At 46.1% G+C, this 27,549-nt stretch overlaps 1 protein-coding gene across 1 annotated transcript in view; it reads right to left on the reverse strand.

Annotated features, from left to right (window-relative positions):
* The window catches only part of PTPN9 (protein tyrosine phosphatase non-receptor type 9), a 256,693-nt gene that overhangs the window by 71,968 nt on the left and 157,176 nt on the right, over positions 1-27,549 (reverse strand). The window contains exons 6-9 of the mRNA XM_085643844.1: positions 27,359-27,469; positions 26,200-26,528; positions 14,725-14,815; positions 6,771-6,840 (exon numbers count right to left, since the gene is read on the reverse strand). Coding sequence (XP_085499970.1) covers positions 6,771-6,840; positions 14,725-14,815; positions 26,200-26,528; positions 27,359-27,469 — 601 coding nt within the window. The remainder of the gene's footprint in view (positions 1-6,770; positions 6,841-14,724; positions 14,816-26,199; positions 26,529-27,358; positions 27,470-27,549) is intronic.

The following is a 27,549-nucleotide window of genomic DNA, read 5'->3' on the forward strand; positions in this document are numbered from 1 at the left end:
AACTGAGTGTTTAAGATGAACTGCTGCACTTCAGGTTTGAAAACGGAAATCCTCAACCAGGTGTGTCTCCTACGTAACATACTAGTGTTAATTTCTTGGGCTGCGGTATCAGCAGCATCTAAGGCACATTTAACAGAGGAATTAGAGATGAGCTTTCCTTCCTGTATTAAATCCTGTGCTTTACCTTTGTGCTGATCTGGGAGATATTGGAGCAATTGCTCCATTTTGGCCCAATGCGCTAGATCACGGGTACTCATAGTACGGCCCGCGGGCCGCCTGAGGCCCGGCAAGCCTCCCTTGGCGGCCCGCGGACCTTAATGACATCGTACCCGTGGTTAAAAAAACATTAAAATAATGAGTGTTCCTAAACACTGTCCGGTTGCACCAGCGCAACTCTGTCTCTGCTCTGTGGGGGCCGGGCGTTCCAGGGATAGTCCGAGTGGAGCTGCGGGGCCTCAGAAGAGGTGAAAAACAACAATTGATATGCAAATGGTCTTTTAAAGACCTGTGAAGTGCTCGGGTGCGGCTGTTGGTGTGCCCTGGAAGCTGCGTCAGCCGGTTGGCACACACGCAGTGTGAGATGACAGAGGATGACAAAGGGAGGTAGAGGGAGGGAGACAGAGGGAGGGAGAGAGGGAAAAGGAGGGAGGGAAAAGGAGGGAGGTAGAGGGAGGGAGACGGAGGGAGAGGGAGGGAGGGAAAAGGAGGAAGGAACAGGGAGACAGAGGGAGGGAGCCAAAAGGGGTTGAGACGGAGGGAGAGGGAGACAGAGGGAGGGAGCCAAAAGGGGTTGAGACGGAGGGAGAGGGAGACAGAGGGAGGGAGCCAAAGGGAGGGAGACAGAGGGAGGGAGACAGAGGGAGAGAGGGTGACAGAGGGAGGGAGAGAGAGAGAGAGAGGGTGACAGGGAGGGAAAGGGAGGGGGAGGGAGAGAGGGTGACAGGGAGGGGGAGGGAGAGAGAGAGAGGGTGACAAAGGGAGGGAAAGGGAGGGAGAGGGAGAGAGAGGGTGACAGAGGGAGGAAGGGGGGAGAGAGAGGGAGGGAAAGAGAGAGAGAGAGGGAGGGAAAGAGAGAGAGCGAGTGTATATGTGTGTGTATATATATATATATATATCGAGTCTGGAGGCTCAGTGGATGTAGGCGTCCGCTGCAGGGACCTGTGTTCAACCTCGAGGTCACAGTTTTTTTGTGGCTTTAGCCCCGCCCCCTCCCCCACTGACCCCGCCCCCACCAGTGCGGCCCTCGGCCACAAACCACACTGTAAATTTGGCCCCCGAGAGAAAGTTTGTGAGTACCCATGCGCTAGATCATACCTGGCTAAGAGGCCTGGGTGTTGGCAATGCACCAATGATTCGCCGCCTGGGCAGCTATTCGTGTGTCAGAGGCGTCTATTAATTTTAACTCTTTGTTAGGAGGGGGAGCATCCCCAGAGGTTTGTGAATTTGCCAGTTTAAGGGCATTAGACACAACAAGGGAATCTAGGAGTAACTGCTGTTTAATGACGACTGGATCAGACGGAGCAGGCTTATATATTTTTTTCTATTCTGGGAGTCCGAATACGAGCATGAACAGGAACCTTGAAGATTTCATCAGCATGTCTCATCATGCCTTTGAGAATAGGGAGTCTGAAATCTTCTTCTAGGGATTCTTTGTGTATCTGTACCCTGTATATTGTGCAGCTCTAGCAAGTAGTTCTAGATAACCTATGTTGTCATCAGGAGTGGAAGCTTTGCAGGATAAAGGTCTGGGTCATTACCTGTAGGTGGATTGATCGTGTAGTCTTTCCAAGGATCTACAGGTAATTGAATAACCTCATCATCTCCAGGCTGTGAGAGTGGAGAGTTTTGTGGTGTAATAGGTAGTGGTTCTAATGTTGGAGAAGGTGTAGGGGAACGTGGTGGAAGAGGAGTAAGAGAAGGGTTAGGACCAACATTTTTCTTCTTTAAGGGAATTTTATATTGTATGTCCTCAGACTCGAGTTTGCGAGGCGGTTTGGTAAGAAGATAGCCTGTATGAGGATTAATGTAAGGTTCCTTTTGTTTAGGATCCGATTAGGAAGGTGGGAAGTTGAAAATCGGATCCTGCGGCTTGGAAGGAGCATCTTTCGGTTTCGGCAGCGACAACTTCGGTACCGGGATGGAATGACCTTTTGATGCGGAAGGTTTCGGCTCCAAAGCCGTTTTCAATTTCGGTGTTGCGGGTTTCGGCACTGAAGCAAGATTTATGATTCGAGCTCGAAGGTTTCAGCTCCGTGGCAAACTTTGGCCAACTCGATCCCGAGCCAGAAGGCTTGACGATGTGTTTCGGTGCTGAGCAAGGGAGTCAGAAACATCGTCGCGGTGCAGACCTTGGCCCGGAGGTGGAGCTGAAGCTTTATGCTTCGTTTGAGTTGGATTTTGGGGCAAGGGGTGTTCGGTACTCATGGGACCTTGCGGTATGTCCTCTTCCATCTCAGAGTCCGATTCCGTCACAGATAAGGCCTGCTCGTCCGGTTTCTCTTTGTGCATTGAATTCTTCATGCTTGGATCTTTCACCAAAGATATCTGGCGTGTATTCGATGTTATGGCTTTGCATTTCACGATGTCGAGCCCGACGATCGCGGAGAGTTTTCTTGGATTGAAACGATCTGCATGTATCACAGTCCTATTCGTTGTGCTCCGGCGAAAAGCACAAGTTGCACACTTTGTGTGAGTTGGTGTGCGGATACTTTGCGTGGCACCGAGGACAGAATTTAAATAGAGTCCATTCCATTGACTGCGAGGTGGACCAACACAGTCAGGCACGAAGGCCTTCCATGAGTTTTCCAATCTAAATTGAAATTTTCTTCGACCGATACGCAGAGAAGTGCGATACAAGTACAAAACTATACCAACGCGGGTAGAGTGGATTGCGCACCAAGGGGAACCCGAAGAACGGTTTCGAACCGGAACGCAGCAATACACGTTCGAACCTGATGGCGGAAAAAAGCAATCCAAGAATGGGGTCGATGCCCATGCACACCATCACCGTAAGGAGGAGTCACCTTACCTCGTGACTGGAAAGACTTCTTCGAAGAAAAACCAACTTGCAACATCCGGACCAAGCACTAGATGGCAAGAGTATGCAAAGCATGTGATCTACAGCTCACATGCCTTGAACATGATGCTTCTCATTTAATGTTACTTTTCAAAATACAAAGCGCACTGGTTTTGTAGAAACATTCAAATTAATTTTGCAGTCGAGAAAATGGGTTATAATCTGTTCAGAACACTTGAAATTACTTTTAAATTACATTAAGATTACTTTGTAGTTACTTTTCTAGTTTGACATGAGACAAACTTCTAACACAGTTTAAGCAACACGGGACATCAGTAAACAGGTTAACTTTTCTAAAGGCACTAAGTTACTTTTGTTGCAGTACAAGACAGTTCAACATTTAGAACCCACCATACAATCCTATGGAGAAAAACAAAGTGTTAGGCTTACAGGTAAGTAAACAGTTTTAGGAAGTGACTTTTGGGTGGTTAGAATCAAGGGTCCTCAAAGTTCAGGTTGGCATTCAAGGAGCACCACCAGCGGCAGTAGGGCGGCCGGGTGCAGAGTGCCAATGATAACCAATAGGGCTAGGGTGCACCTCGGTTAGGGGCTGTTCACGGGTAGGCCCTACGATCGTGGAAGGCAAGCTCCTGGAGTTAAGGTGAGGGCAAAGGGGGTCCCAAGTTGGCACCAAGTCCACACCACCAGAGGTGCAGGGGCGGTCGGGTGCAGAGTGCTTAGGCGGCGTCAGGAGCTCAATGCAATCCTAAGGGGATTGTCATTTTGGGATTTTGGCTGCAGGCTCGTTCCAGGAAGTCTTCTGGGAGGAACCAACAGCTGGGCAGGTAAGTAGAGATGTCCCTCAACGCCAGGACACTCTGGGTTCGGGTCACCTGGACGCAGGGACGGAGACTGCAAGGGTGCCTTTCGACGTCGGGAATATGCTTACCGGTCTGGTCGAGGTGGGGTCGTTGTGAAGAGGCTGCAAGAGTCAACATGGATCCTTGGAGGTGACATCCCTCGACTGTTTGGAGGTCAGAACCGCTGGGGGACCACTTCAGGACGGATGGACCCTCAGGACACGGGTCATGGGCGAAGGGTGCAGATGTAAGTCCTGGGGCAGGGATTCTTGGTCCCGCAAGGGCTGGATCTTCTTCTGTCCTCGGGAATCTTAAGTCTTCCCTGAAGTGATGCATCAGTCCTCACCAAATCTGGAGGTTGCTGATCCCTTTTGGAGCCGTCGTCTTCTTCGGAGCTGCAGGTAGGCCTGTAGAGCTGGGGCCAAGTCAGTTGGGCCTAGAGTCTTCACGGCTGCGACATCTTCAGGATTTCAATCTTCTTAGGTCGTCAAGAACTGACTTCTGGGTTCAGGGCTGCCCCCTAAATACTGTATTTAGGAGGCAGTTTAGGGGTCTTGAGTTCAGCAGCCAATGGTCTACTGACCTTAGGGTGACTACACCCTTGGTGTGCTCACCCCATGTGGGGGAGTGACCACAATCCCTAACCCCGATTGGAGGGTGCCTGCTATCTGCAAGATGGCGGGCACTGAGGAGTGGGCTTCATATCGCCTCCCCCACCTGAGGGGTGGGGTTGGTAGAGCTGGACACACCTTCTGGGCTGTGGTTGGCTTGGTTCAGGGGTCCACTCTAGAAAGGACCCCAGAGTTCACAGAATAATAAATCTGACACTGGAATTAGTGCAGGTTTATTATTCTGAGATGTTTGATACCAAATGTTCCAGGATTCAGTACAGCCATTATGGTGCTGGGAAACTCATAATGGCCAGTTTGCAGACCATATACTCAGGATGGCTTTACTGGGCACTTATAATATCTAAGAATAGCCTTCGATATTATAGGGTACTGTCTGCTCATGCAGATAGGTCCTCACGTGTGGTATAGAGCACCCTGCCTAGGCCTCATGCAGGTCAGCTATGGCACACAAAACATGCAGGCTGCAATGGCACTCATGTATGTTTTTGGTGAGCGGTCTCTGAGGGTGGCATAATACATGCTACAGCCCTCACAGGCCTTTCCACGGCTACATGCCCTTGGTACCATAGGTGCCCCTCACAAGGGACTTACAGGTAGGCCAGAGTTGTGCCAATTGTGGGAAAAATGGTACGGGTTTAGGGAGAGAACACAGGCCCTGGGTACCTGATTGGCAGCAACCCAGGGCACACTCAGTCAAAGTGGATCAGAAATCTGGCCAAACGTATGTGTGTGTGGGGGGGGGGGGGGGGGTGGGGGTTACTGCAACAGAAACCCACTTTACTACAGGCAGCTTCCTACAACTTCTCTGGAACATGTTAATCTCCTAGACACAGCATGCTCTAGAGGATCGACAACCAGCGCAGTGCATTAGAACAGCACCTAGGTGCAGGTCCCATATCTGTTTTTTTTAACAATACTAAACTCATTGTCCATAGTGGAACAACACAGTGTCTTCCCACAGCACCAAGTGAAAATAAATGTCCTGTTCTACAAATCCTTTCCTTTTTCTTTACACAGACAGACAGACACACACACACACACACACTGATCATCACTACTGTGTTGTGATAGTTAGGACCCAGTTACCACAAGAAATTGATGGTTTTGGTTTGCTAAGAACTATGGCATCATTTGATGAATCTTCATGAAACTTTCCCCAAAAAGTTCATCCACTTCAGTCCCTTCCTGTGAGGTTTGGGGCGATCCTGGAAATTTATAAAAAGGTATGGGGAAGAATGGCAGAATAGGGATACCCTGACCTCCTGGGCCTTGTATGGGGCAGGATATCAACGAGATCCAAGCGAAATCTTGTAGAAACCAGTGCAACCCTCTACACCCTAAAGTCTCGCAGGAGCCCATGCTGTCTCCTAGGGTTGTGGAAATCCATAAAAATAAAAAATAAAAAAATGAAAAAATAAAGGGGGCTTGAGTATCTCTGGTTGGCTGAATGCATATGGGTGCTTAGCCCTGTGACTAACCTATACCGTGCACGGCTAAAGGCTGTGTGTGGAGGGGGTGGTTGCATGTGGGATGTTGGGCACAGGGCATGGCCACAGACCAGGTCCTGGGGGCAACCCCATGCTGCCCATGGCCAAAGGCTTTGCACTGAACGGGAAGAGGGGTTAAAGCGGTACACCCGCCAACACCATGCTGCGCATGGCCGAAGCTGGTGAACCGCAAGTTGTGGCTGCCTGGAAGAGGGTGGTGCAGGAACCTGCTAATAATATCTTACTTTACATTTTTTTTTAAACTTAGAAACTCACTGTAAAATCAAAGGTTAAAGTGATGTTATAGTTTAAGTGTAACATTTTAAAATTGAAAAACACTGAATTTCACCAGTTAAAGTTAAATGGAGTGCCTATAACTCCCGCCCTTCTTATGCACTGCTTATGACCACACATTTCATCACTCTTGACATCTGGAGTGCCATCCTCGATAACATTGTGCTTGGCGGGGGCGCAAGCTATAGTTACTTCTGTTAACTATAATTGGTGAACTTCAGTATTTTTCTCATTTAAATTGTTACACTTGAACTGACTTTTTCACCTGTCACATTAACATGGATATATATCCGGTTTCAACAGTGGGGTTTGTAGCTTCACATAAAATACCCTATTATAGGTTGTAGAACCTTCGTGAGGAATGAACACATGGTACTGCAGAAAAAAACAATTCCTTCCTGGGGACTGTAAGCAGAATATCTTTGCTCGGAGATAGTGTACTTGCCTGTAAAGTAAAATAGAAGCCTGTTGGCAGGATTACCTTGAGTGCCGATGTAGGCGTTCTTCTGCTTGTAGCCATCCATAAAGCTGGCGTTAATGTAATCTGTCCTCTAAGTGGGCAGAAAAATACAAAACAAGGTTAATGAACACACAAACTCTTACAATGGAATGAGACACGCTGGTAATCACATACGTTTGAGGGTGTTGGAAGGCGTACATTTATATGCACACTGGTTTTTTTTTTTAAACAAATATAACTCTGGCAACAATGTGATCAGAATAAGGACTTCTAAAAAAAATGAAGGCTATAGTAGGTCTTCGTAGGCCAGGGTGTGGAAGCTGGTTACATGTCATAATGAACATAGTGGAACTGTAAATTGAAGCAGTGTGATCACAACTATGTTGTTATTGAGTGACTAAAGGAAAATGGTCGTAAGACAACAATAGGGTAACCCAATCATTTGTCAGAAGGTAATGCAAACAACACAAAAAAACTCCTGAAGGAACTGTTTCGAAAAGTCTTTTCAACATACATAAGACGATTGTTCAAATAAATCCAATCAAGAGAATCAATCAAAATCTAAAACCAACCAAAAATAAATAAATAATAGTAAATGGCGTACTCAATGCTGGTGTTCTAATAAACATATTTTTATATATTGATGTAAGTGTCCAATCTTTGAAAGCCAATAATAATAATAATAATAAAGCCATTTCTAAAGCGCCTGGCTGCACTAAAAATAGTGTGTCCCCGCGCTGGATTGATGCTATATCACAAGAGGCAACGAGTTTGAGAGAATGAAGAAGAGATCGGGGGAAAAAAGAGGAGGTTAGTTGTGTGGGAACAGGTGAGTTTTAAGTTTAGCACGGAATCTGGTTTCTGAAGGTTCCATACGGAGGTCAAGCGGTAGTTCATTCCAGTGTCTGGGAGCCAGGTTCCTGAAAGAACGTCCTCCCATTCTGGCTCTACGAGGGCGGGGGAGTTTAAACATCATCGCTCCGGACGACCTCAGATTCCGGGTGGGGCGGTGAATAGTGAGGAGCTTTTGCAAGTATCTTGGGCCTTTGCCATGGGCGATGCGGTGCGTGAAACATAGGGTTTTGAATTCAATGCGTTCCTTGACCGGTAGCCAGTGAAGTTTTGTTAGAGCATTCTTCCCAGATGCTCTGCGGGGCAGGTTAAGTACCAGGCGAGCAGCAGCGTTTTGTACGCACTGAAGTCGGTGCAAGCCTTTTTTACTTAAACCTAAAAGCAAAATGTTGCCGTAGTCAAGGTGGGGAGTGACTAAGGCATGGACAAGTGTTTTTCTGGCGTTGATGGGGAGCAGGTCAAGGACTTTTCGGAGGGTTTTTAATGTGCTGAAGCACTTACCCGTAACTTTGCTAACCTGAGACCTGATAGAAAGATCAGAGTCGATCATTACTCCGAGGTTTCTAACAGATTCAACGGGAGTTGGAAAATTTCCTAGTTCCGCGGGCCACCACATATGCGACCAGGCATTTGGAGATTTTCCAACGACTAGAAGTTCCGTTTTATCGCCATTCAGGCGCAGGCAGTTGTTATTCATCCATGTTGCTACTGATGACAGGCATTTGGAGAAATTAATGGCATCTTCCGTGTGGTCAGGCCTGAGCTTGATCATCAGTTGGGTATCGTCAGCATACGTGACGCTATCCACCCCGAAAGCTTCGACTATATGGGCCAGGGGTTCCATATAGAGGTTGAACAAGGTAGGGCTCAAGCTGGAGCCCTGTGGAACCCCATGGTTCAGCTTCCGGGGGGAAGATTTAAAAGGGGGGCAGTACATTTGGAAACTCCTGTTATCTAGGAAAGATTTTATCCAAGCAAGGGCGGATCCCTCCACTCCCATGTCGGAGAGGCGAGACAGCAGTGTTGTGTGCAGCACGGTGTCAAAAGCTGCACTAAGGTCTAATAAAACCAATGCTGCTGTCTGTCCTTCATCCACCATCTGTCTGAGGCATTCCGTGGAATAGAGGACGGCTGACTCCGTCGAGTAGCCGGCTCTGAACCCCGATTGGGTGGGGTGGAGAAGGGATTCCTCCTCTAGATATGTCATGAGTTGCCTGTTGACCACTTTTTCCATTACTTTTGAGCAAAAAGGAAGAAGGGAAATGGGACGAAGATTTTGAAGTTGGGAGATGTGGGTATTGTTTTTTTTTTCAAAGGGATGACCTGGGCTGTTTTCCATGCATCAAGCTCATGGCATTCTTGGAAAGAGAGGGTGACGATGTGAGCAATCTGATCAATCATGCTTTCCAAGACTCCCTTACAGCGTTTGGGGGGGCACACGTCGCAGGGGGAGCCAGATTGTATGCTGTAAGCAATATTCAGCAGTTCCTGTCTCTCAGGTACTTTGAAACATGTCAGACAAGGTTTAATGGTGGGGCTGTCTCTGACTTCCACATCTTTGCTAAAGGGATCAATGTAGTCTGTGAAAGTGGCATAGATTTTATCAATCTTGCCAACAAAATGATCAGCTATAGAGTCACATAATTCGCTAGAGTAGGTGTCTTGTGCTTCAAGTCTAGTTGGAACTGTTAGCTCTTTGTAGATAGTGAAAAGTTCTTGCAAATCAGGGACTATTTTATCCGAGGCCAAGGTTTGCTGGAGTTATCTGGTTCCTTGAAGGTCTTTTCTGCATTTTTCAGGGTTACTAGACGAGGTACTATCGGCAAAACTTACCAGAAACTTATTGGGGGGGGGGGGTTAGTGACAACGGCATACAGATAGCGGCTAAAGTAAGTCGGATCTTAAACTGCAATATTACTAAGGAGGAGATTAACGAATCTCTGGAAACAATAGACTCTGCAGTAACCTCAGTTAATCTGAAGCTCCAACAAACTAGATTAAGTTTTTTGCTTTATTATACTCGAGCGAATTTCTAAATGGGCTGCTAGCTCAAATAATACTAAATCCTACTGTCCGAAATGTCAGGAATTTGCCGCAGATCTACGTCATATGTTTTTTTGTGTGTCCTAAACTGAAAGAATATTGGTCTGGTATTACTCTTGCCCTGGCAGTTTGGGCTGGATACAATAATGTGGTCACCGAGAAAGAGTTGGCGTTGGGAATATTTTCCGAGTTAGGCTGTCTTACTAAGTCTTTTGTTTCTATTGTGTCGGCTTGTGCCCGTCTATGTATAGCTCGCTCCTGGATCCAGAGCAGGAGTCCAAGTGTCAAAGAATTTTGGGTTCTACTGAGAGAAATTTACAAAATGGAGTTGGCATTAGCTAAAGTTAGAGGCACTCGGTCTCTGCGTAAATTTAATAGGACATGGTCTTGTTGTCAATGGTATTGAGAAGCTAATCTGTATTTGTCAAATTATTATCGGGTCATGTCTTGGTTTCTTTGCTTATGCCCTCATATGTTCTACGTTCTCTGTGTTCTTTTCTCCTGTTTATGATCATTATTGGTATAATGGTATATTGTTTATGAAATTGTCTGTCCATGTAAATTATAGTTATCGTTGTTTGTGGCTATAAAAATTGATAACATTTTTTAAAAAAAAAAATAATAAAGCCAATAACATATAAATCATAATAATCACTATCGTTTATTTTCTCAATATTGTTTTTTCACTAGAAAAATCACAAGTATTATCAAACAGCTGAACACAATTTCCGTGTAGGGTCATATAGAAGTGTTACACAGGAAAATCGTAAATTATTTTCATGAGTCGTTTTGAGAACAGACCTTGCATTTATGAGAATAACCACTCAACCAAATTCCCAAAACTCTATGCCTAGAGTAAATGTGGCAATTTTAATTAAATTTCAAAGGTTGATGTGGGGCAAAAGGTGGACGTTTCGGTCTCCTAGTGGATCAAAACCATGAGACCCTCTTCAGGACATAAGAAGCTGAACAGGACCCTTAGGTCTCCACAAAAAAACCAAACTTTTCATGGACACAAGTTATGGGTGCAGATCCAAAAATGGTTTCCGATGGACACGGTATGACTCTAAATCAAATGGAAAGGCCAGGGGCACTTCTTTTTAAATAGCGGCATATTGAATAACCGTGGTGAAAGTAGATGAACAATCCGGCTAACAGCAAGGTGCAATATATGAGACCTCTTGACAACAACTTGTGGGCCGAACAAGTTTTCTCCATCAAAGGCGGGATTAAGCAAGCATTCTTGCATCTCGGGCTAAAACCCCGAGATACGGAGCCATGTGTGTCGGCGAATAAAGATACTTGTATTCACTCCTTGTGTTGCACTGTCTGCTGCACCTAGGATTCAATTGGGACCAATTCCTCCCCCATTTGTCTTTATTCAGGAGGCAGGTGTTTAAGTAACTCCTACATTTGGTACCAATGGGCTCTATCACATCTTGCCAGTAGGCAAAAAGAATAGGCAATGGGCCAGTCCCAATGGCTACTCTGTTGCCTGTTACATCCAGCTTCTTACTCTCCTTGTCGTGCGGTGGGGCGTTCCCGTCCCCTGAGAGTTTGCGTGCTTACGTGCAGAGTGGATGATAAAGGAGTCCGGTTAATCAAACATACAATTGGTGATGAGAAGAATGCTTGCAATTTGCCTAACCACTAACAATCGCTCGGGTAGCATTACACCCCTTCGTTCTTTGGCTCATCATGCCACCTCAGTTTGGGCCTGGCCAATTGCAAATCAGCCTTGACCCCCCTCCTCCTCCTCCTCCTCCTCCTCCTCCTGTGAACAATCCAGTCCGAACTGTCATGCTAGGTCATCAGTGAAACGAAACACAAGTATCCTAGGGCCGGTTTCGCCTTGATGAGGGCTCACCAGCCAGGTATAGCTTGGTTCCAGTGGCACAATGAGCACAGGACTCACGTCTGGGCCTACCATTGCCCCTTAGGGCGGTACATCAAACACACAGAAGGTGATGGGAGGCGTGCCTGCAATTTTTTTTAGAACCACTGGCAATCGCTTGGGATGGCATCTCAAACCATCATTGCTTAGCTCACCACGTTACCTTAATTTGGACCCATCCAAATGATAATCAGTCTTGACTCTCCTCCTCATGGGATTAGGCCAGCCTGAAACGCCAGGAGTCCAGTTAAACGTGTCCCCCGATGCATTGTGGGTCAGAATGTGAGGACTTGTACTTACACTCTACCCCAGGGGTTACCACCCTGGCTTTGACTGAGTGCTTAAAGGGCCCTGTGGCTGATTTAGGCATTCCCTTTAACATGGGTAACACCAGGAACATACGATCTTCCTAAAGGATCCCGACTTAAAAAATGTCCTCCTCCTGAACTACATGAAAGTCCACTTTATGGTATTAGGCCGCCGATTGTATTTTGTGGTGTAAGGTTGTGTTGTCTTGTGGGGTGTTGGGGGTGAAGGGATAAAGATCTGGGTCATGGTACTCCGGAAGCCCTGCAGAATAATCATCCAAGGGGTCTCTACCCTCACCTGGAGCCCCAGCAATGGCGTATAGCTCATCCTCCTGGTAGGGGCTATGTTATTCTGCTGGGGAGGCAGGGGTGGTCGAGGAGGAGTGAAAGGGGCAAAGAGGATGGGCACTGGTCCTTGGCCATCTTTTTATGCTCTGGTGCCAGTTCCGTCACTGAAGCTAAGCCCTCCTCAAAGGTTGCCTTTCCCTTAGGTGGTAGGATGTTAACCACCTTGGGCAGTGCCTTAATAGCAATCTTTCCTGTCTGAGGATGTATGTATGGCCAGGCTTCGAGCTCCACTTGGAGTTGGTTGAGGATTGGATGCTCCAATTCATTGGAGCTTTTGGAGCCGGTGGTCCTCTGTGTGGAAGGGTTAGCCCTTGGACGGGACACCTTCAAGGTGGGCAGTGTCGGCACCAAGGAAGGTCTTGGCTCCTGGGGTTTCCGCGCCAAAGGTCTTGTCAGTTCTGAGAAGGCTTTTGGTGTCGGCAGCGTCTTGGGGTCTGCTGGTGTTTGACACCATCATGGACTTTGGTGCGGAGGAGGTTAACATTTTAAGAGCCCCTGAAAGCAAGGATGTCGCTTTCCGGGCTTCTTGTGGGTTCCACCTGTGCCAGGGCCATGCGGTGTACCGGTGGGCTGGCTCAGCATCAAGGGGATAGAGGCCCGAGCTCTTCGGGGGTGGCGCACCGCCTTGCGGGGCTTTGGTTGGCTTGGTAAGAGGGTCTGCCATACTCCCAGCCACTGGCGTGGTCCATGTGACTGGTCCTGTTGCTTTGACATCAAGGTGGGATTGTTCATGCTCTTTTTCGGGAACCGGAGGACAAAACTGCCTCGGGCGATGATTGGTGGGCCGGAATGTCCAAAGGCCCCACTTCGTCAATGTCTTCAGATCCCGGGGTTGCTTTACCTCAGATATCCGGGGTGTTTTCTGTGGAGTGTCCATACATCTTATGATGAGCCCAGCACCTGTCCCTTCGGTGTCTAGTATTCTTTTGGATCTAATCAGCATGAAGGGCTCACACTTCGTGTTACCGTGCTGAGGGGACAAAAACAAATGACACACCTGGTGGTACGCAGACAAGGGGTATTTTGGGGTTCGGCGGGGCAGAGTTTAAAGAAGTTCCGTTCCATCACCACTTGTGAATTCTTGAAAGAGAAAAAAATCAAAACAGAGGCCCCTAGCTGGGCTTGGGGCAAAAAGTCGATCGATCATCATGTCGCGGAGGCCTCAGTAGCAAGTCGGCTGTAGCGTGCTGGTTTCTGCTTTCATCTGTGTCGAAATTAGACTGGGAGCGATGGAAGAAAGCATCGACAGGCACCTCTGATCTAGGAGCTCTGGTCCTCACATCAGGTAGAGTCACCATATACCTCGCGACTCAAAATACTTCAAAGAAAAACACGTTGCAAACATCTAAATCCAACACTAGATGGCAGCAGTATGCAGAACATGTGTGTGTACTGCAACACAGGCTACGAACACCAGATTTACAAAGAAAAGTGCAGCAGGTGTAGTGCTGTATCTTGGAGCGCGCAGAGGAAGGTTTAATGACAACTGTGTACAGTGCAGTAAATGAAGCCCACCAAGTGGTGGCAAGGAGTATGGGAGCAAAGCCGATTCAGTGACGTGGGAAAGAGGATGCAGGCAAAGTAGATTTGGTTAAACTAGCCAGAGCATCCGAGAAAAGCAGGTCGAGAAAGGTGATATAGTGTGTGTAGGAACAACAGATTTAGTGGCAGGGCACATAGGGGGAAACATAGTTAGTAAAATGGTCCAGAGCGTTCACAAAAATATAGGTGTATTGAGTGAAAACAGACGCATGAACGACAAGCGCATGAAGTGATTTGTCCGAGAACGAGTAGAAAACTAGATTTATTTGACTTGTCCCAGACCGTGATAGGGTTACGGATACTTTTGGAACATGGGTGGGAAAGCAGAGTTAGCGAGATGTCCAGGAGTAGCAAAGCAAGCAAGTGTCGGGATGTAACCAGTGGTGTGCAGGGACGGTGGGGTTAGGAAAATGAACCATAAAGCGTGCAGAACAAGCAGCCCTACTAACGTTCTGGCCAAGAGCATGCCGGAACGCAGGTCTGAGAGTTTCAAATTGTGCAGAATAAGGAAATGCATTCAAGAAATGTACAGCCTGCAGAAAACAGGTGGAACGGGGCAGCCTCGAGTGTGCAGACTTAGTGGGAAAGTCTGCTCTAGAGTCTCTGTGGGGATATTTCACAGGCGGCAACTTGCGACTGATGAGGGGGGTTTGGAGTATACAGGCAAGGCAGAGTTATTCTCCGCCAGGCCTCACCTCTATGTATATAGTCTCGGTTACAGGAGTCTGGGGCAGCAGAGGGAGTTTAAGTAAAGAATGTTGCCCGGATCCAAGTCAAAGACACAACCTATCAATGTCACTGACAATCACAGATGTAGGCGGAAGTAGGCGGAGGGACGGAAATGAGTTGGTAGAGCGCAACCTCTGAGTGTTATGGTGTGAATCCGTGCATATGTACAGGATGCTGCAATGCGGGTGAAGTGAGCTAGGCAAGGTCAAGACAATGTACAATACAGAAGCTCTTTAAGCCAATATATGGTCCAACAAACCTCGTTCCTACTGAGCTGTTTGAGCTTCACCCTTGTCTGGTCCAAGCATGGCACATCCCCATAGCGGTTTTTCTCCTGGTTCCACGGGGCTCTGCGGAAAAGGAACACCACAAGAGTTGCTATGACAGTCTTGCAGCGGCTCAAGAAGCACGCTTAAACATTTATGCTACACATGAGGAAGTCTTCTCTAGCAACACAGCTGACGAGATGCAAAAATACAGGGCCCGTCAACAAATAGCGTATTACTCAAAAGTAAGCGGTTATTTGTGGCTCTAACTGATCCTCACGTGGACAAGATTCATTTGGGATCCTCCAAAGCCCTCCTTGTATACAACTGGTCCCTGGGTGCAACGTTAAAAGACTAGCCCAAACTTCGGCAACTGAGATTTTGCTCCCTACTCACCGTAGCTTTGGATGAGGCCAGTAGCTGAAGCAGACTGAACCCTTATGTTCAAGTTTGTAAGGTACTCAAGATGGAGAAGCTATCACCTCCCTCTTCATCTTAAGCCTATACAGCCCTCGGTCCTTCACACCAGAGCGCGCCGTCTTTCACACCAGAGACTCTTTACTGCACACGCTGGGAAGTGCACATGGGTTAGACACAGCTAGGCAGTGGAGGTGAGAGCCCTACGGCAGGGTTAGGCATGGCAAGGAAAGAGAGACTATGACAGCAGGGAGAAACCACAAGACCAAGTGGGAGGGTCTGAAACAATGGGCTTGTAGATGGATACTGACAACTGGGAGCCCCAGAAGCAAGGCTGGGAAAACGCCGAACCACGCCAAGTCAAAAGATCTTAACTTCTTTTTTTATGGTCCAAGTGGTACAAGTCAGTGAGTTTAAAATGGTATTTTTTAAGAATAATACTGTGTCAGGGATGAGAACTTTGAGGGATGTCTAAGGCACTGGGAGTGGCAACAAGCCTGAGCTGTAAAGCTTCACATCAGGTAGAGTATGTTAGGAAATAAGGAGGAGAAAATAGATCCACCCTTGACTGTTTTGGTTACATAACAATAGTTGGAACATATTTTAGTACTCTGAGCACTTCAGATTATTTCATGGATAGATTTGAGAACAAATCCCTTCGTTTCACTTCTTATTACATAAAAATACATTTTGCTTGTTTCATTATATTCTAAGAAAGGAGTAGAAACGGTGCAATACATATCTGTTGTCTTTTTCACATCGATTCAAACCTATCATAATATACTCCTGGGAATAAAATACTTGCTCACAAAAACAGCATTTTTTTAGGTCTCGCCTGGCGAAAACAGCGCATGCGATTCCGTCGCCATGGAGAGGACCTTTTGGAATCAATTAAGACAAAGCTAAATGCACGCGCGTCCAGATGGACAAAGATTGCTGCTCTCGCCATCCGCAAAGCTAAACATGCATGCGTAGGGACAAAGAAATGCATGCGCATGTGGACAGCCCGACGTCATCTTTGTTTACTTTCATTAGCGTAGGGATGTACGCTCGCATTATTTTGTCCCTACGCATGCATGGTGGCGTGCTTTCGCTTTCCCAGACAGGCTGAACCCTGCAGTTCGCCCGGGGCACAAGCAGGCATCCACTTCTGTATTTTTGCTGTCCTGCTCTTCCCCCGGGGCACAAGCAGGCAGCTTGTTTTAGGTAAGCCTGGAGCGGTCTCTTTGGGGAGGCCTTGAAGTATGTGTCACTGGAGCGTTATGTTAAATGTTATGTTAAAAGTTTTTATAAAGCGCTCGTACACCAAAACGGTTTCATGGCGCTATAGGGAAAGATACAGCAGGAGGGAATGAACCAAGTAATTACAGATAAGCCTGTGTGAATAGAAGGGTTTTAAGAGAGGTTCTAAACTGAGAAAGAGAGGTTTCAAGTATAAGCTGAAGGGGTAAAGAGTTCCAAAGCTGGGGAGCCAGGAAAGAAAAACTAAGACCACCGTGTTTTTTTCGTTTAAAGGGGGGAATGACGAGAAAGTTAGAATAGGAAGAACGGAGAGCACGTGACTGTGTGTAATGGAGAACCAAGGATGAAATAAAGGCAGGGCCAAGGCCAGCTAGAGCCTTGAAAATGGTGCAGCCGAGTTTGAAGATACAACGCTTGGCTACTGGGAGCCAATGAAGGCTCTTTAATAGGGGGCAGACGTGTTGATGTCTAGGTTGTTGGAAGATAAGTCTGGCTGCTTGGTTCTGGACCAATTGTAGGCGATGGAGTTGGTAGGCCGGGATGCCAGCATACAATGAGTTGGCGTAGTCTATACGGGAGATGACTAAAGCCATGAGAACCAGAGTGAGAGCATCGGTAGTTAAAAATCTCGAAATCTTACGAATTCTACGAAGATGGAAAAAACAGGATGATACCACAGCGCTGATCTGAGCTTTCATGTTCAGGTCTTTACTGATTATAACTCCGAGGCTTTTCACAGAGTCAGCGGGTTGGGGAGTATTGCCTAACATAGGAGGCCAGAAATTGTTGTTCCAGGGATTGGAGGTGCCGCCAGTCAAAACCAACTCGGTTTTATCGGGATTGAGTTTAAGTTGACTGGCGTTCATCCAGTTACTAATAAAACATAAAGTAGCCTGGAACCTAGAAGCAGACGTGGTAGAAGAGTCAATTTTAAACACTAGTTGGAGATCATCCGCATAATTAAAAGTGGCCACTTCGAAATGATGAAGAGAGCGGATCAGAGGAAGCATATACAGATTAAAAAGAAGAGGGGAGAGAGAGGATCCATGGGGAACGCCGCAAGTCAGACTGACCCTCTTAGCAGAGAAGGTATCAAGGCGAACAACCTGAGAGCGATTTTCAAGAAAGGAGGAAATCCATTTTAGAGCTGTTCCATGAATGCCAGCATCCCTGACACGGTCGATCAAAAGATTATGACCGACCGTGTTGAATGCGGCGGAAAGATCCAGAAGGATAAGGGCCTGAGAGAGGTTATTGTCGGCCCCCTTTCTGATTTCATTCATGACAGCAAGTAAGACCAGCTCAGTAGAGTGAGCTGGTCTGAAGCCAGCCTGTTGAGGGTCAAGAAAAGACGAGAGTTCAATAAAAGAGCTGAGACATTTGGTAACATGGGCTTCTAAAATCTTGCTGAGATAAGGAAGGAGGGAGATGGGGGCGATAGTTGGTGAGATTGGAGGGATCAGCATTGGGTTTTTTCAGGATAGGGACGACTTTGGCAGCTTTGAAAGAATCTGGAACTAGGCCCAATTTCAGCGAATTATTGGGAAGTGCTAAAGGGGGGTCAGGGCATATAGAGAATGCCTCTTGAAGGAGATGAGAAGGACAAGGATCAGTGGGGGAACCAGAACCGACCTTCTTTACAAGTGTGAGAAATTCCTCCTTCGAGATCAGAGGTATTTGATTGAGTACTTGCAAGTTCTTAAACGAGGTCATAGGAATTACAGGGACGACAGGCGGGGGGATGCTACTTTTGATGGTAATGATTTTCTGCAGGAAGTAGTCATTAAGAGCATCACATAACTGTTGGGTTGGAAGGGGTTTGGCCGTTACTCTGTCAGGCAGAGATAATTTGTCCACGATGGCAAATATATCTTTAACTTTGGATGTGGAGTTGGTGATTTTCAAAGAAAAGTACTTGGATTTTGCCTGGATTATGGACTTTTTGTAGTCATTTAAAAGCCTGATGTATATGGCTTTCTTTTCCAAGGAGTAATTACTTCTCCAACTACGTTCTGCCTGTCTAAGCGCTAGTTTCTTTAATTTTAAGTCATTGGAAAACCAGCGTTGGGCGTCGTGAGGGCGTCTAAGTGTGGATAATTTAAAGGGAGCAGCAATATTGCTGGCAGAATCAAGCCAGCATTTAATAGCGGCAGCCTGTTTATCAAGGCAGTCCGTTTCAGCAGGAATAGTAGTAGAAAGTAAGGAATGAAACTCGTCCTGGTTAGCCTGGTTCCAGTTTCTGGCCCAAGATTTGCCCAAAGTCAGGGGTTTAGGGGAGGGGGGAGTAATCCAGAGAGAAATAAATAATATGGTGGTCGGACCAGGGACATGGAGAAATGGATGGAGGAGAGATAGTCAAATTGGCAGTCCATATCTGATCCAAGATATGACCCCTGGCATGGGTAGCAGTGTGGGCATGCTGGGTGCAATTTAGCCCAGCGAGAAGGTCGGTAAATTCCAGGGAACTCGTGCTTTCTTTGGGGTCCGAGGGCCAATAATTAAAATCACCTATTATAATGATTTTCGCATTATTAATAACGAGTTGGGAAATGAGATCGCCAACCAACTGAGGAAAGGAGGGCATGGGTTGGGGGGGGGGGGGGGGGGGGGTCTGTAGAAAAGGTCGCAGATAAAAGGGAAATGAGGGGACTCAAATTTTAAAATAAGACTCTTAACGGAGGATATGCTAGTGACGGTTAAGGCAGTAAATCTAAATTGATGATGGATAATTATAGCCACGCCTCCGCCCGGTTTCCTAGGGAGCCTGTTGGCCTGGAGTATATAGTACCCCGTGGGAATTGCTGCCAGGATATCAGGTAAAGAGTCATCCGTAAGCCAGGTCTCTGAAAGGAGGAGTATATCAGGTTGATTAGAGTCGAGAAATTGAAATATTTCTAGTTGGTGTTTGGGTAACGAGCGGGTGTGAAGGTAAAAGAACTCCATGCACGACTTGTTGGGAGACGGGGAAGAAATAAAGGTTTCGGCTGGACTAGCCGATGGGTATTCTCTAGGGGTGGGCGGAATTTGCGTAATCGCGTTACGCAAATCTCCGCGAAACGGTAAAAAATCTCCGCGAACATGCAGAAATTCCGCGAACACGCGGAATTGCTTGTTCGCGATACTTTTTTTCTGTTCGCGATCGCTGTTTGCGTGCTCGGGGTAAAATATCTCGCGAACACGCATATTGAGAACGCGAACAAGCAAAACATTTCGCGAAGTTGCGGAACGCAGATATTTGGGCAATTTCGCGTCCTCCGCGGAACGCGAAATTACCCAAATTCCGCAAATTCCGCGAACGGAACGGAATTTACCGCCCAGGCCTAGTATTCTCTAGACAAAGGAGAGAGAAGCTCAGAGGATTCGTGCCTGGGCAGGAGAATACCACTGGAATTTAAACTGGATTTTGTACGGGGATCAAGAGGCCAGTTCGCTCGATAACTACGTAGTTCCATGGCTGAATAGGAGATGACAGGCATCCACTTCTGTATTTTTGCTGTCCCGCTCTTCCCCCGGGGCACAAGCAGGCAGCTTGTTTTAGGTAAGCCTGGAGCGGTCTCTTCGGCGAGGCCTTGAAGTATGTGTCACTGGAGCGTTTTGTTACAGGAGGCCGCGCATTTGCAATGGAAACGGGTTGCTTTCCAGGAGGCGTGCAGGGCTGATGGCTGCGGCGCGGGTCCTTCTGAACTTTGGAGGGACGTCCTGGAAGAGCTCGCACTGGGTCCGAGGGGCTGCAGGGCTCTACGAGAAGGGCAGATGTACTGTGTGCTCTTGAAAGCCGTCCTCCTCAGAAAGCCCTCCCAGTTCTGAGGGATGACCGGTGCTGTGCCCAGAACTCTTCGCCCTCAAAGACCCCCCCCCCCCCCCCAGCCGGTACCAGAGCCCTGCTCCCATGGGGCGCGCTGCTCTTTGCTCCCCATCTGCTGGTGCTTTTTGCATCCCTGGGCTCCTGGGAGGCCCGGGGACCGAGCAGTGAACGGGACAGACCGCTGGAATGCTCGAGGTTGACATCTCATTCCACAGAGCATCCTGCTCTGGAGTCACAGTGTTCACATCTTGGAGAGATGTGAACACGTGCACGCGGTGCACCTTGGGGCCACCTACACCCCCCACAGCATCAAAAGACTGTAGCGTCACCCAGGAGCACTGTACAAGCGGCCAATCTGCTCTCAGGTAAGGGCACAGATCTCAAATTTCGTTTTATATAGTGCTTGCTGCCTTAGACATGGTGGTTCACAGCTAGGCACCACGTTATTACAATAACAGGTGTTAGTATCACCTACCCAGTTGTGACGATTTATTGATGGCATTAAAAGTTGTGCTGGTTTCAGTGCTGGAATTGCAACAAAAAAAATACCCGGAAACCCATGCATTGGGGATCAATGTGTGGCATATGAAAAGTGGTGGAGTCAAGAGAGGCAGAGTCATGTAAAGTCTAACAGTCAACATTTATATGTATTGAAAAAAAAATCATAAGGAAAACAAGCATTAAAATCCAATAGGTCTCGCCTTTTCATTAAGTGAAAGCTATTTGCTTTGCAATACAATACCATTAGCAAAGCAAATGGCTTTAACTTAATCAAAGGCGAGACCTATTGCATTTTCAATGCTTGTTTTATCTGAGATTACTTTCAAATGCACTAGAGGGCGATGCTGGGGCCACACTAAACACTTGCAGCCTAACGGCTATAAATAGACTATGGAAAGCATCCGAAAGTGAATTCTTACAAAGTTATCATCATCAAGTAAACCTGTACAAAACCAACATTTTCACCTACCTACAAAGAGTTTTTTATGTATAATTATTAATTTAGCACACAGTAATATTTATACATTACGATTAACTTGGATAGTATTAAAAAAATAAAATCACCAAAACACTGGATGTTATTTTATTGTTGTCACAAAATAATAAATACGTCCCAACTGCTGCGTAAATCGTATCATAATACAGACAACAAGTATGCACCCAGAGGATTCTAATTATGTAATACAATGTCTAACATAAACAAAGCCTCTTGAGATATTGCAATATAGGGACTAGTCATGTCACAGGTGGTTTATCCAAGAACAGTAAGCTAATGGTGTAATATTCGATATGTGGTGCACTTAGTGGAATTATTGTACTGGAATGAAGTTATTCTCATTTGGTTCGCTGAAACTTTTTATTAATTTTAATAAACGATCAAAGTAATTGCAGGGATGTGAATTTTCTCACTGCCTTGAGAAGGTCTTGCCTGGTGAAAGGAGTTAATAGCTTTAACATGTGCCCAATTTCAAGATGAAAAAAGATACTAAATGAACGCAACTGAAATGTTACAAACAGTTTTTTGCACGGTCAAGAAAAGCAGATAGCAAATGTTAAATTACAGAATGTATGGTATGCGTTGGCAGGGTTCTACCGGCCACATATTGAAGATGATACGCCCTTTAAATCTTTATATTATCAGTTGTTGGAGGTTAATGCCTCAATTATTCTAGGAGGTGATTTTAATGTACTATTGAACCCTAAACTCAAATCTACTAGAAGGGAGAGCTCTGGTTCTTCAAAAATGAGACGGTTTATCGAAATAATAATGGAAGATCTAGGTCTAATAAATATATGGAGGGTTAAATCTAGGGGAGTTAGCAGTAGTCAGAACTATACCTTCCATAATAAAAACCATGGGCATGTCTCTAGAATCGATTTCTTCCTGGTGGATTTCAGGTTGGCCAATAGAGTGAAAAAGGTGGAACATATCCCTGTGCACCTCTCCGATCACTCAGCAGTTGTCTTAGATCTGCAACTAAAAAGGGGGTCAGCCAATAATAGGTGGACTTTTGATAGATCTCTATTATAGGATCCAACAAGTAATTACTCAGTTGAAGAGTGAGTCCTAGGACTTCTTTGAAGTTAACAACTCCTCAGCGCCAATTCATGCGATATGGGACACTTATAAGGCCTTCATCAGGGGTGGAATAATTAGCATTGCAGCAAAACAATATAAGGAGACTAGATGTAGGATAAAAGTCGTGGAAAACAATATTTAAAGGGCTACGAGTGAGAGACGCTTGCAACTAGAAGAGCAGAGTCAGGCTGAAAAAGACAATTAAGTTAGGTTAGCAAAACAAGCCTTAGCAGATCATTTAGATGCCGTTCTAAGTCAAAAATGGGAGGCAAGTAAATTAACACGCTAGGGGTATGGGGAAGGGTGTGGGAAGCTTCTTGCGTGGAAATCTCGTTCCGAATTTACAAGGAATATAATAAAATAAATTGTACCTAAAGATATGGGGGGGGGGATGCACTGCCAACGCTGAGATAGCGCAAGCTTTTGTGGCTTTTTACAAGACTTTTACACGGATGACCTTACACCCCCCTCTGAGGGCCAGGTGAAAGACTACATTGGAAGTATAGCACTTCCCTCGCTCTGCGAAGATTCAGTACTACTGCTTAACCAGATAATTATCTTTGAAGAGATTCAGGTAGATGTTAAAAATTTAAAAAGAGACAGCTCCGCCGGGCTGGACGGTATTCTCCAATGAGTTTTAGATTTCCTTCCTTGAGGTGATCGTGCCCGTCTTGGCCAGGTTGATGAATGGTATATTCTCTGAGAAGCTGTCAAGCCCAAAGTCGTGGGACGAAGTGGCCGTTAGTTTTATCCTAAAACAAAATAAGGACAAGAAATGCGAGTCCTATAAACAAATCTCTTTGCTGAATTGCAATTATAAAATATAAGCACAAGTTCTAGCAAAGAGGTCAGAGTCCGTGATTGCCCATTGGTTCAGGCCGACCAGAAGGGTTCTATTAAAGGCAGTCAGCTCCATGACTTAACACATGAGTTGATAGGTGCAATTGACATAGCTTCAGCAAACAACATGGCCCTTTCTGTTTTCACATTTGATGCTGCAAAAGACCTTGATAAGAGTTGGCTGGCCTTTTACCGTTTCACAATGCCTCAATTTGGTTTAGGCGAGAGGTTTGTTAACGCTATTAGTGCCATACATAAGACGCCTTCTACTAAGATCTTGGTTAATGGGTCCCTCACCAAATCAATTAACATAAAGCACTGGACTAGACAGGGGTGCCCCCTCTACACTTTGCTTTTTGATTTATACATCAAAACCCTAGTATGTAAAATTAGGGCAGACCAAAATATTTAGCCATTAGAATGGAATGGATGGGTGGAAAAAAGTTGCACTGTATGCCGACGATATGATGGTTTTTACAAGGGATTGTTCCACTCTGCTTCTGTGACAGAACAACTTTTGTCTGATTTTGGGGAGGTCTCCGGTTATCAAATTAATGCACTGAAAACTGAGGTCCTGGAATACTCAACTAAATAATCCCTTGATAAAGCAAGAGATTAGATATCCTGGGATACAGATAACCCAAGACCTTAGGTAAACCTTGATAAAAAAAAATATTAAAGAGGCTAAGGCTCTGCTAAGGTTGTGGGAGGCCTACAACCTTCAATTATAGGATATTCCAACCTGATGAAGATATCAATCCTCCCAAAATTCATGTTTATCTTCGATGCGATCCCGCTGATGTTTAATTCTAAAGCTTTAAAATTTCTGCAAGGAGATATAGCAAGTTTTATTTGGTCCTGCAAAGGAGTGAGGATTGCCTGGAATAAACTACGAACGACGAAATTAGAAGGCGGCATTGCTGGGTCGGATTTCCGCTTCTACTGTTGGGCCTTTCAGTTAAAAAATATCAGATCTCTTTTAGGCAATTCAGCTCATTTCTCCCCCTGTTTTCTAGTCATGACAAAAAAACCTACCTTAAAGCGGCAACGGTTTCCTCTTTAAATAAGGTCACCCAAAATTGTTTAAGAAAGTTAAACTAAAGAATTTGAGAGCAGTTGGCGAGTTTTGGTACCAGATCAGAAGAATTCAGAAGATCACATACTACAGCTCTGATGCACCCATCTGGAACTCTCCAGGGACCCCAAATTATAAACAGGATAATCTTGATATCCCTCTGTTGGAAGCAGGAATAAATAAATGGGAACAATTATTGTGGGACAACAAATTAGTCTCTTGCGAGTTTCTAGATACTATTACGAACCAAAAAGTTTCTAGGTTCAAGTTCTATCTATTATTGAGCTGGGCACGTGGTCTAGGTAAAGACGGGCAGGTAATGAAGAATGCGAAAACAAACTCCTGGGGCCTCTTCATCAGTGTAAGGAGTTCTCTATGTGGTACTGGACACTGGTAAACGGGGATTTGTGGTCATTGCCTTTGGAGGAGTCCTGGTGGAGTAACCTGCCATCGAACGATACTACACACCTACGGCAAGTATCGATGCTCACTTTATGGTCGGTTGTTAAAGCTGCTCCACTAAGAAGGAATCATATGTTTACAGTCCACAGAGCATACTGGACCCCCAAAAAGGTTATTAAAACTGAGAGGCGAAGGAACCAAACTTTGCCTAAAGTGTGCCGCAACGAATGCTGATAATATAAATATGTTCTGGCAGTGTCCTCAAATCCAGGTTCTTCTGGGATGATGATGGTAAGGTGATTTCTGAAATTTTGGGAAAAGAGACCAAGCTTAGTCTCGCTTTAGTTATTGTTGGGGTCCAGCCAGGAGAAGGGTGACTAGTTAAACTTAAAAAACAGCTTGTACAATTATTATTTGTTGCAATCTTAATGGCAAGAAGAGAATCTGTCCAAAATGGGTTTCTCCCTTGCCCCCAGCACTCCTGGAGTGGGTTAACTCCATTAGAAGAGTTAACAGGATTTAATCTGGGATGATGGGAGGAGTGGGCCGGAGAAACCACCTACGTATTACCAATCCAAAGGTCCAATGATTTTGTAACAAGTAATACCACGGCAGGCAGGAGGAGGTCATCTCAGGCCGCTACTCTCCCTCCTGCTCATCTGGTTTTCTTGAGGCTGGCTTTAGGGAGACCATCGAGAGGGCTGGAAAATCTTAAACTGATGAGCGCTTCTCCTGTCGGGACCGCTTTCGAGCCCATACCTCGCAAAGGTAAATTACTTATTGGTGAATGAGGACTAAAAAAATGCACCGGCAGTTTGCAAAAGCAAGTGCCGAGATGGGTCCCTATCTGGCTCTCCATTTGTGCCCTCAGGGTGTGAAAAAAAAAACCTTAACTCTGCAACAGTACAATCCGTCAGTGCCTTTGATGTAACTTCAAAGAGACTCGTTTTTCAGTTTAATATAGTGCTCACTTGGAGCGCTTTACATGAGCACCAGTTACATTACACAGGGGCATATTCATTTTTGAATCACAGGACGTCAGGCTCGAACCTGTTTTCTCAGCTCGAAGGTCGGCTGCTCTAGCCTTACCCACAACCTCGCCCACAAGAACGAGTAGCATTTTCATTATAATACACAACGAAGTGCTAGTTGTTTCTTATTTTTCTTATGCAATTTACAACCATTGACAGAGCCAAAAGACCTGGCTTGTTGTAGGTATACAATTACTACTTGTGTTATATATCCGGAAGAATGGACAAAATCAGCAAAATACCAGTGGGGCAGCACACTATGCTAAAAACAGATTTTTAGATTAAATGTTTAGCTTAAATGTTTTATGCCAGGCCCTTAACTACAGTGCCCGCACCCCTATGAGAGACCCTCTTCCCCCCCCCCCCTAGTTTTTTCATCCCACTTAAAGGTCTGGTTACCAGTATGGAAGAGAAATGTACTATTCTACAAGTGAACTAGAGTACCAGTTGTTACCAAACAGAAGTGAGCTATGTAGTCATTCCCCCAAGTAACTACACAAATAGGACTCCCTCATATGCAATGTTTTAGTAGCACCACAAAATCCCAGAATCAACACATCCAAGCCTCATACTTACAGGGAGCAGCTGAAGGTTCCTGCTGGCGCCTCTCTGCGGATGTCTTCATACTCCTCATGAATTCCTCGTTTCTGCATGAGGGTTATGTGTTCCAGCAGCTCCTGTACACTCAGCGACTCCGGTCCAGGCACATGCACAGAGCTGTTATCGCGACTAGATACCTGCGGAACCAGGATCAGCTCATCCAGCGGGTCTGGATGACCATTCTGCTGTGGCAACAGTTGATAGTTCCAGCTCAGGGGGTCTAGCTTGACAAGGCCCCCTAAATATTCAGGTAGACAGTCCCGAGGGAGGTGCTGCTTCATCTCGCACATCTTCACCATTTGTACCTGAGCGGCAAGAATGTCAGAAAACACACTGCATATCACGTTTACTATTCGTTCATTAGGTCAGCTAAAAGCAGCCAAATAATTCTAAAAACTTTAAATATTTATCTTGCCAGATCAAAGGTTTATTTGTTTACACTTCTTAGTCTGGGGATTTTAGACTCCTGATGCCCATTTACCCTCCCTGTAAGCCCAATGCCTTCTTCAGACCGCAGATACTCATGTACACCCCAAGTGTAGTGCCCAGGGGAGTCCCCTCTGTAATGGCGGAGGAGCGTCGCCCCACAGCCCAGTGCCAGCAGATGATAAATAAAATGATATAACACTATGTTATTATCATTTTATTTATGCTGTCTGTGCTGAGTAACGAGAATTGTGCGTGGTGGGGCAGGCATGGCAGAGAGGAAGAGCAGTGTGCGCTTACAAGTGTGCATCTCTGTTTGGCCGGCCATCTTAGGCTGGCCTAACAGACATGCACACTTATGTTTCTCCAACCTAACTGTGTTGTACAGCTGGGTTAGAGAAAAGTCACAGGCTCCAATGCCCTCTCCGAGCAGTAAACGAGGCAACTCAGACCGATTCTGGCACTGCTCTTATAGCAAGAGAGCAGCGTCTGGATTGGGTGGGGAGTCTGTGCCTTGACGGCCCATCCCCTTCCAGCCCTACGAGAGAAGCAGCGAGACAGTCGGCAGCAGGAGCGGAGCGGCAGGTAAGTCTTTTTTATTTTTATATTATTCCTCCCCAATCGCCCTGCCTCCCCACCACTTTAGATGGGCGGCCGCCATCACTGGTGGTGCCACCACAATACTTCATGCAAAACTGGCCCTACTCACTCGTTCCCGGAGCTTCTCCTTCAGCAGCACACTGATGATGGAGTATGGCACTCTGAACCACACAGGAGCACCCACAATGAAGACTTTCTTCAGACGTGCGGGGAAGGCGCCCTGTTGAACAAACCCAATTAGTGACTCTAGAGAAGAAGAAAAAACTGGTACAGAGAGAAAGCGAAAATGCAGTGTCCATC

This window comes from Triturus cristatus, chromosome 3_1, assembly GCF_964204655.1.
Source record: "Triturus cristatus chromosome 3_1, aTriCri1.1, whole genome shotgun sequence".
In the NCBI taxonomy this organism is placed as follows: Eukaryota; Metazoa; Chordata; class Amphibia; order Caudata; family Salamandridae; genus Triturus; species Triturus cristatus.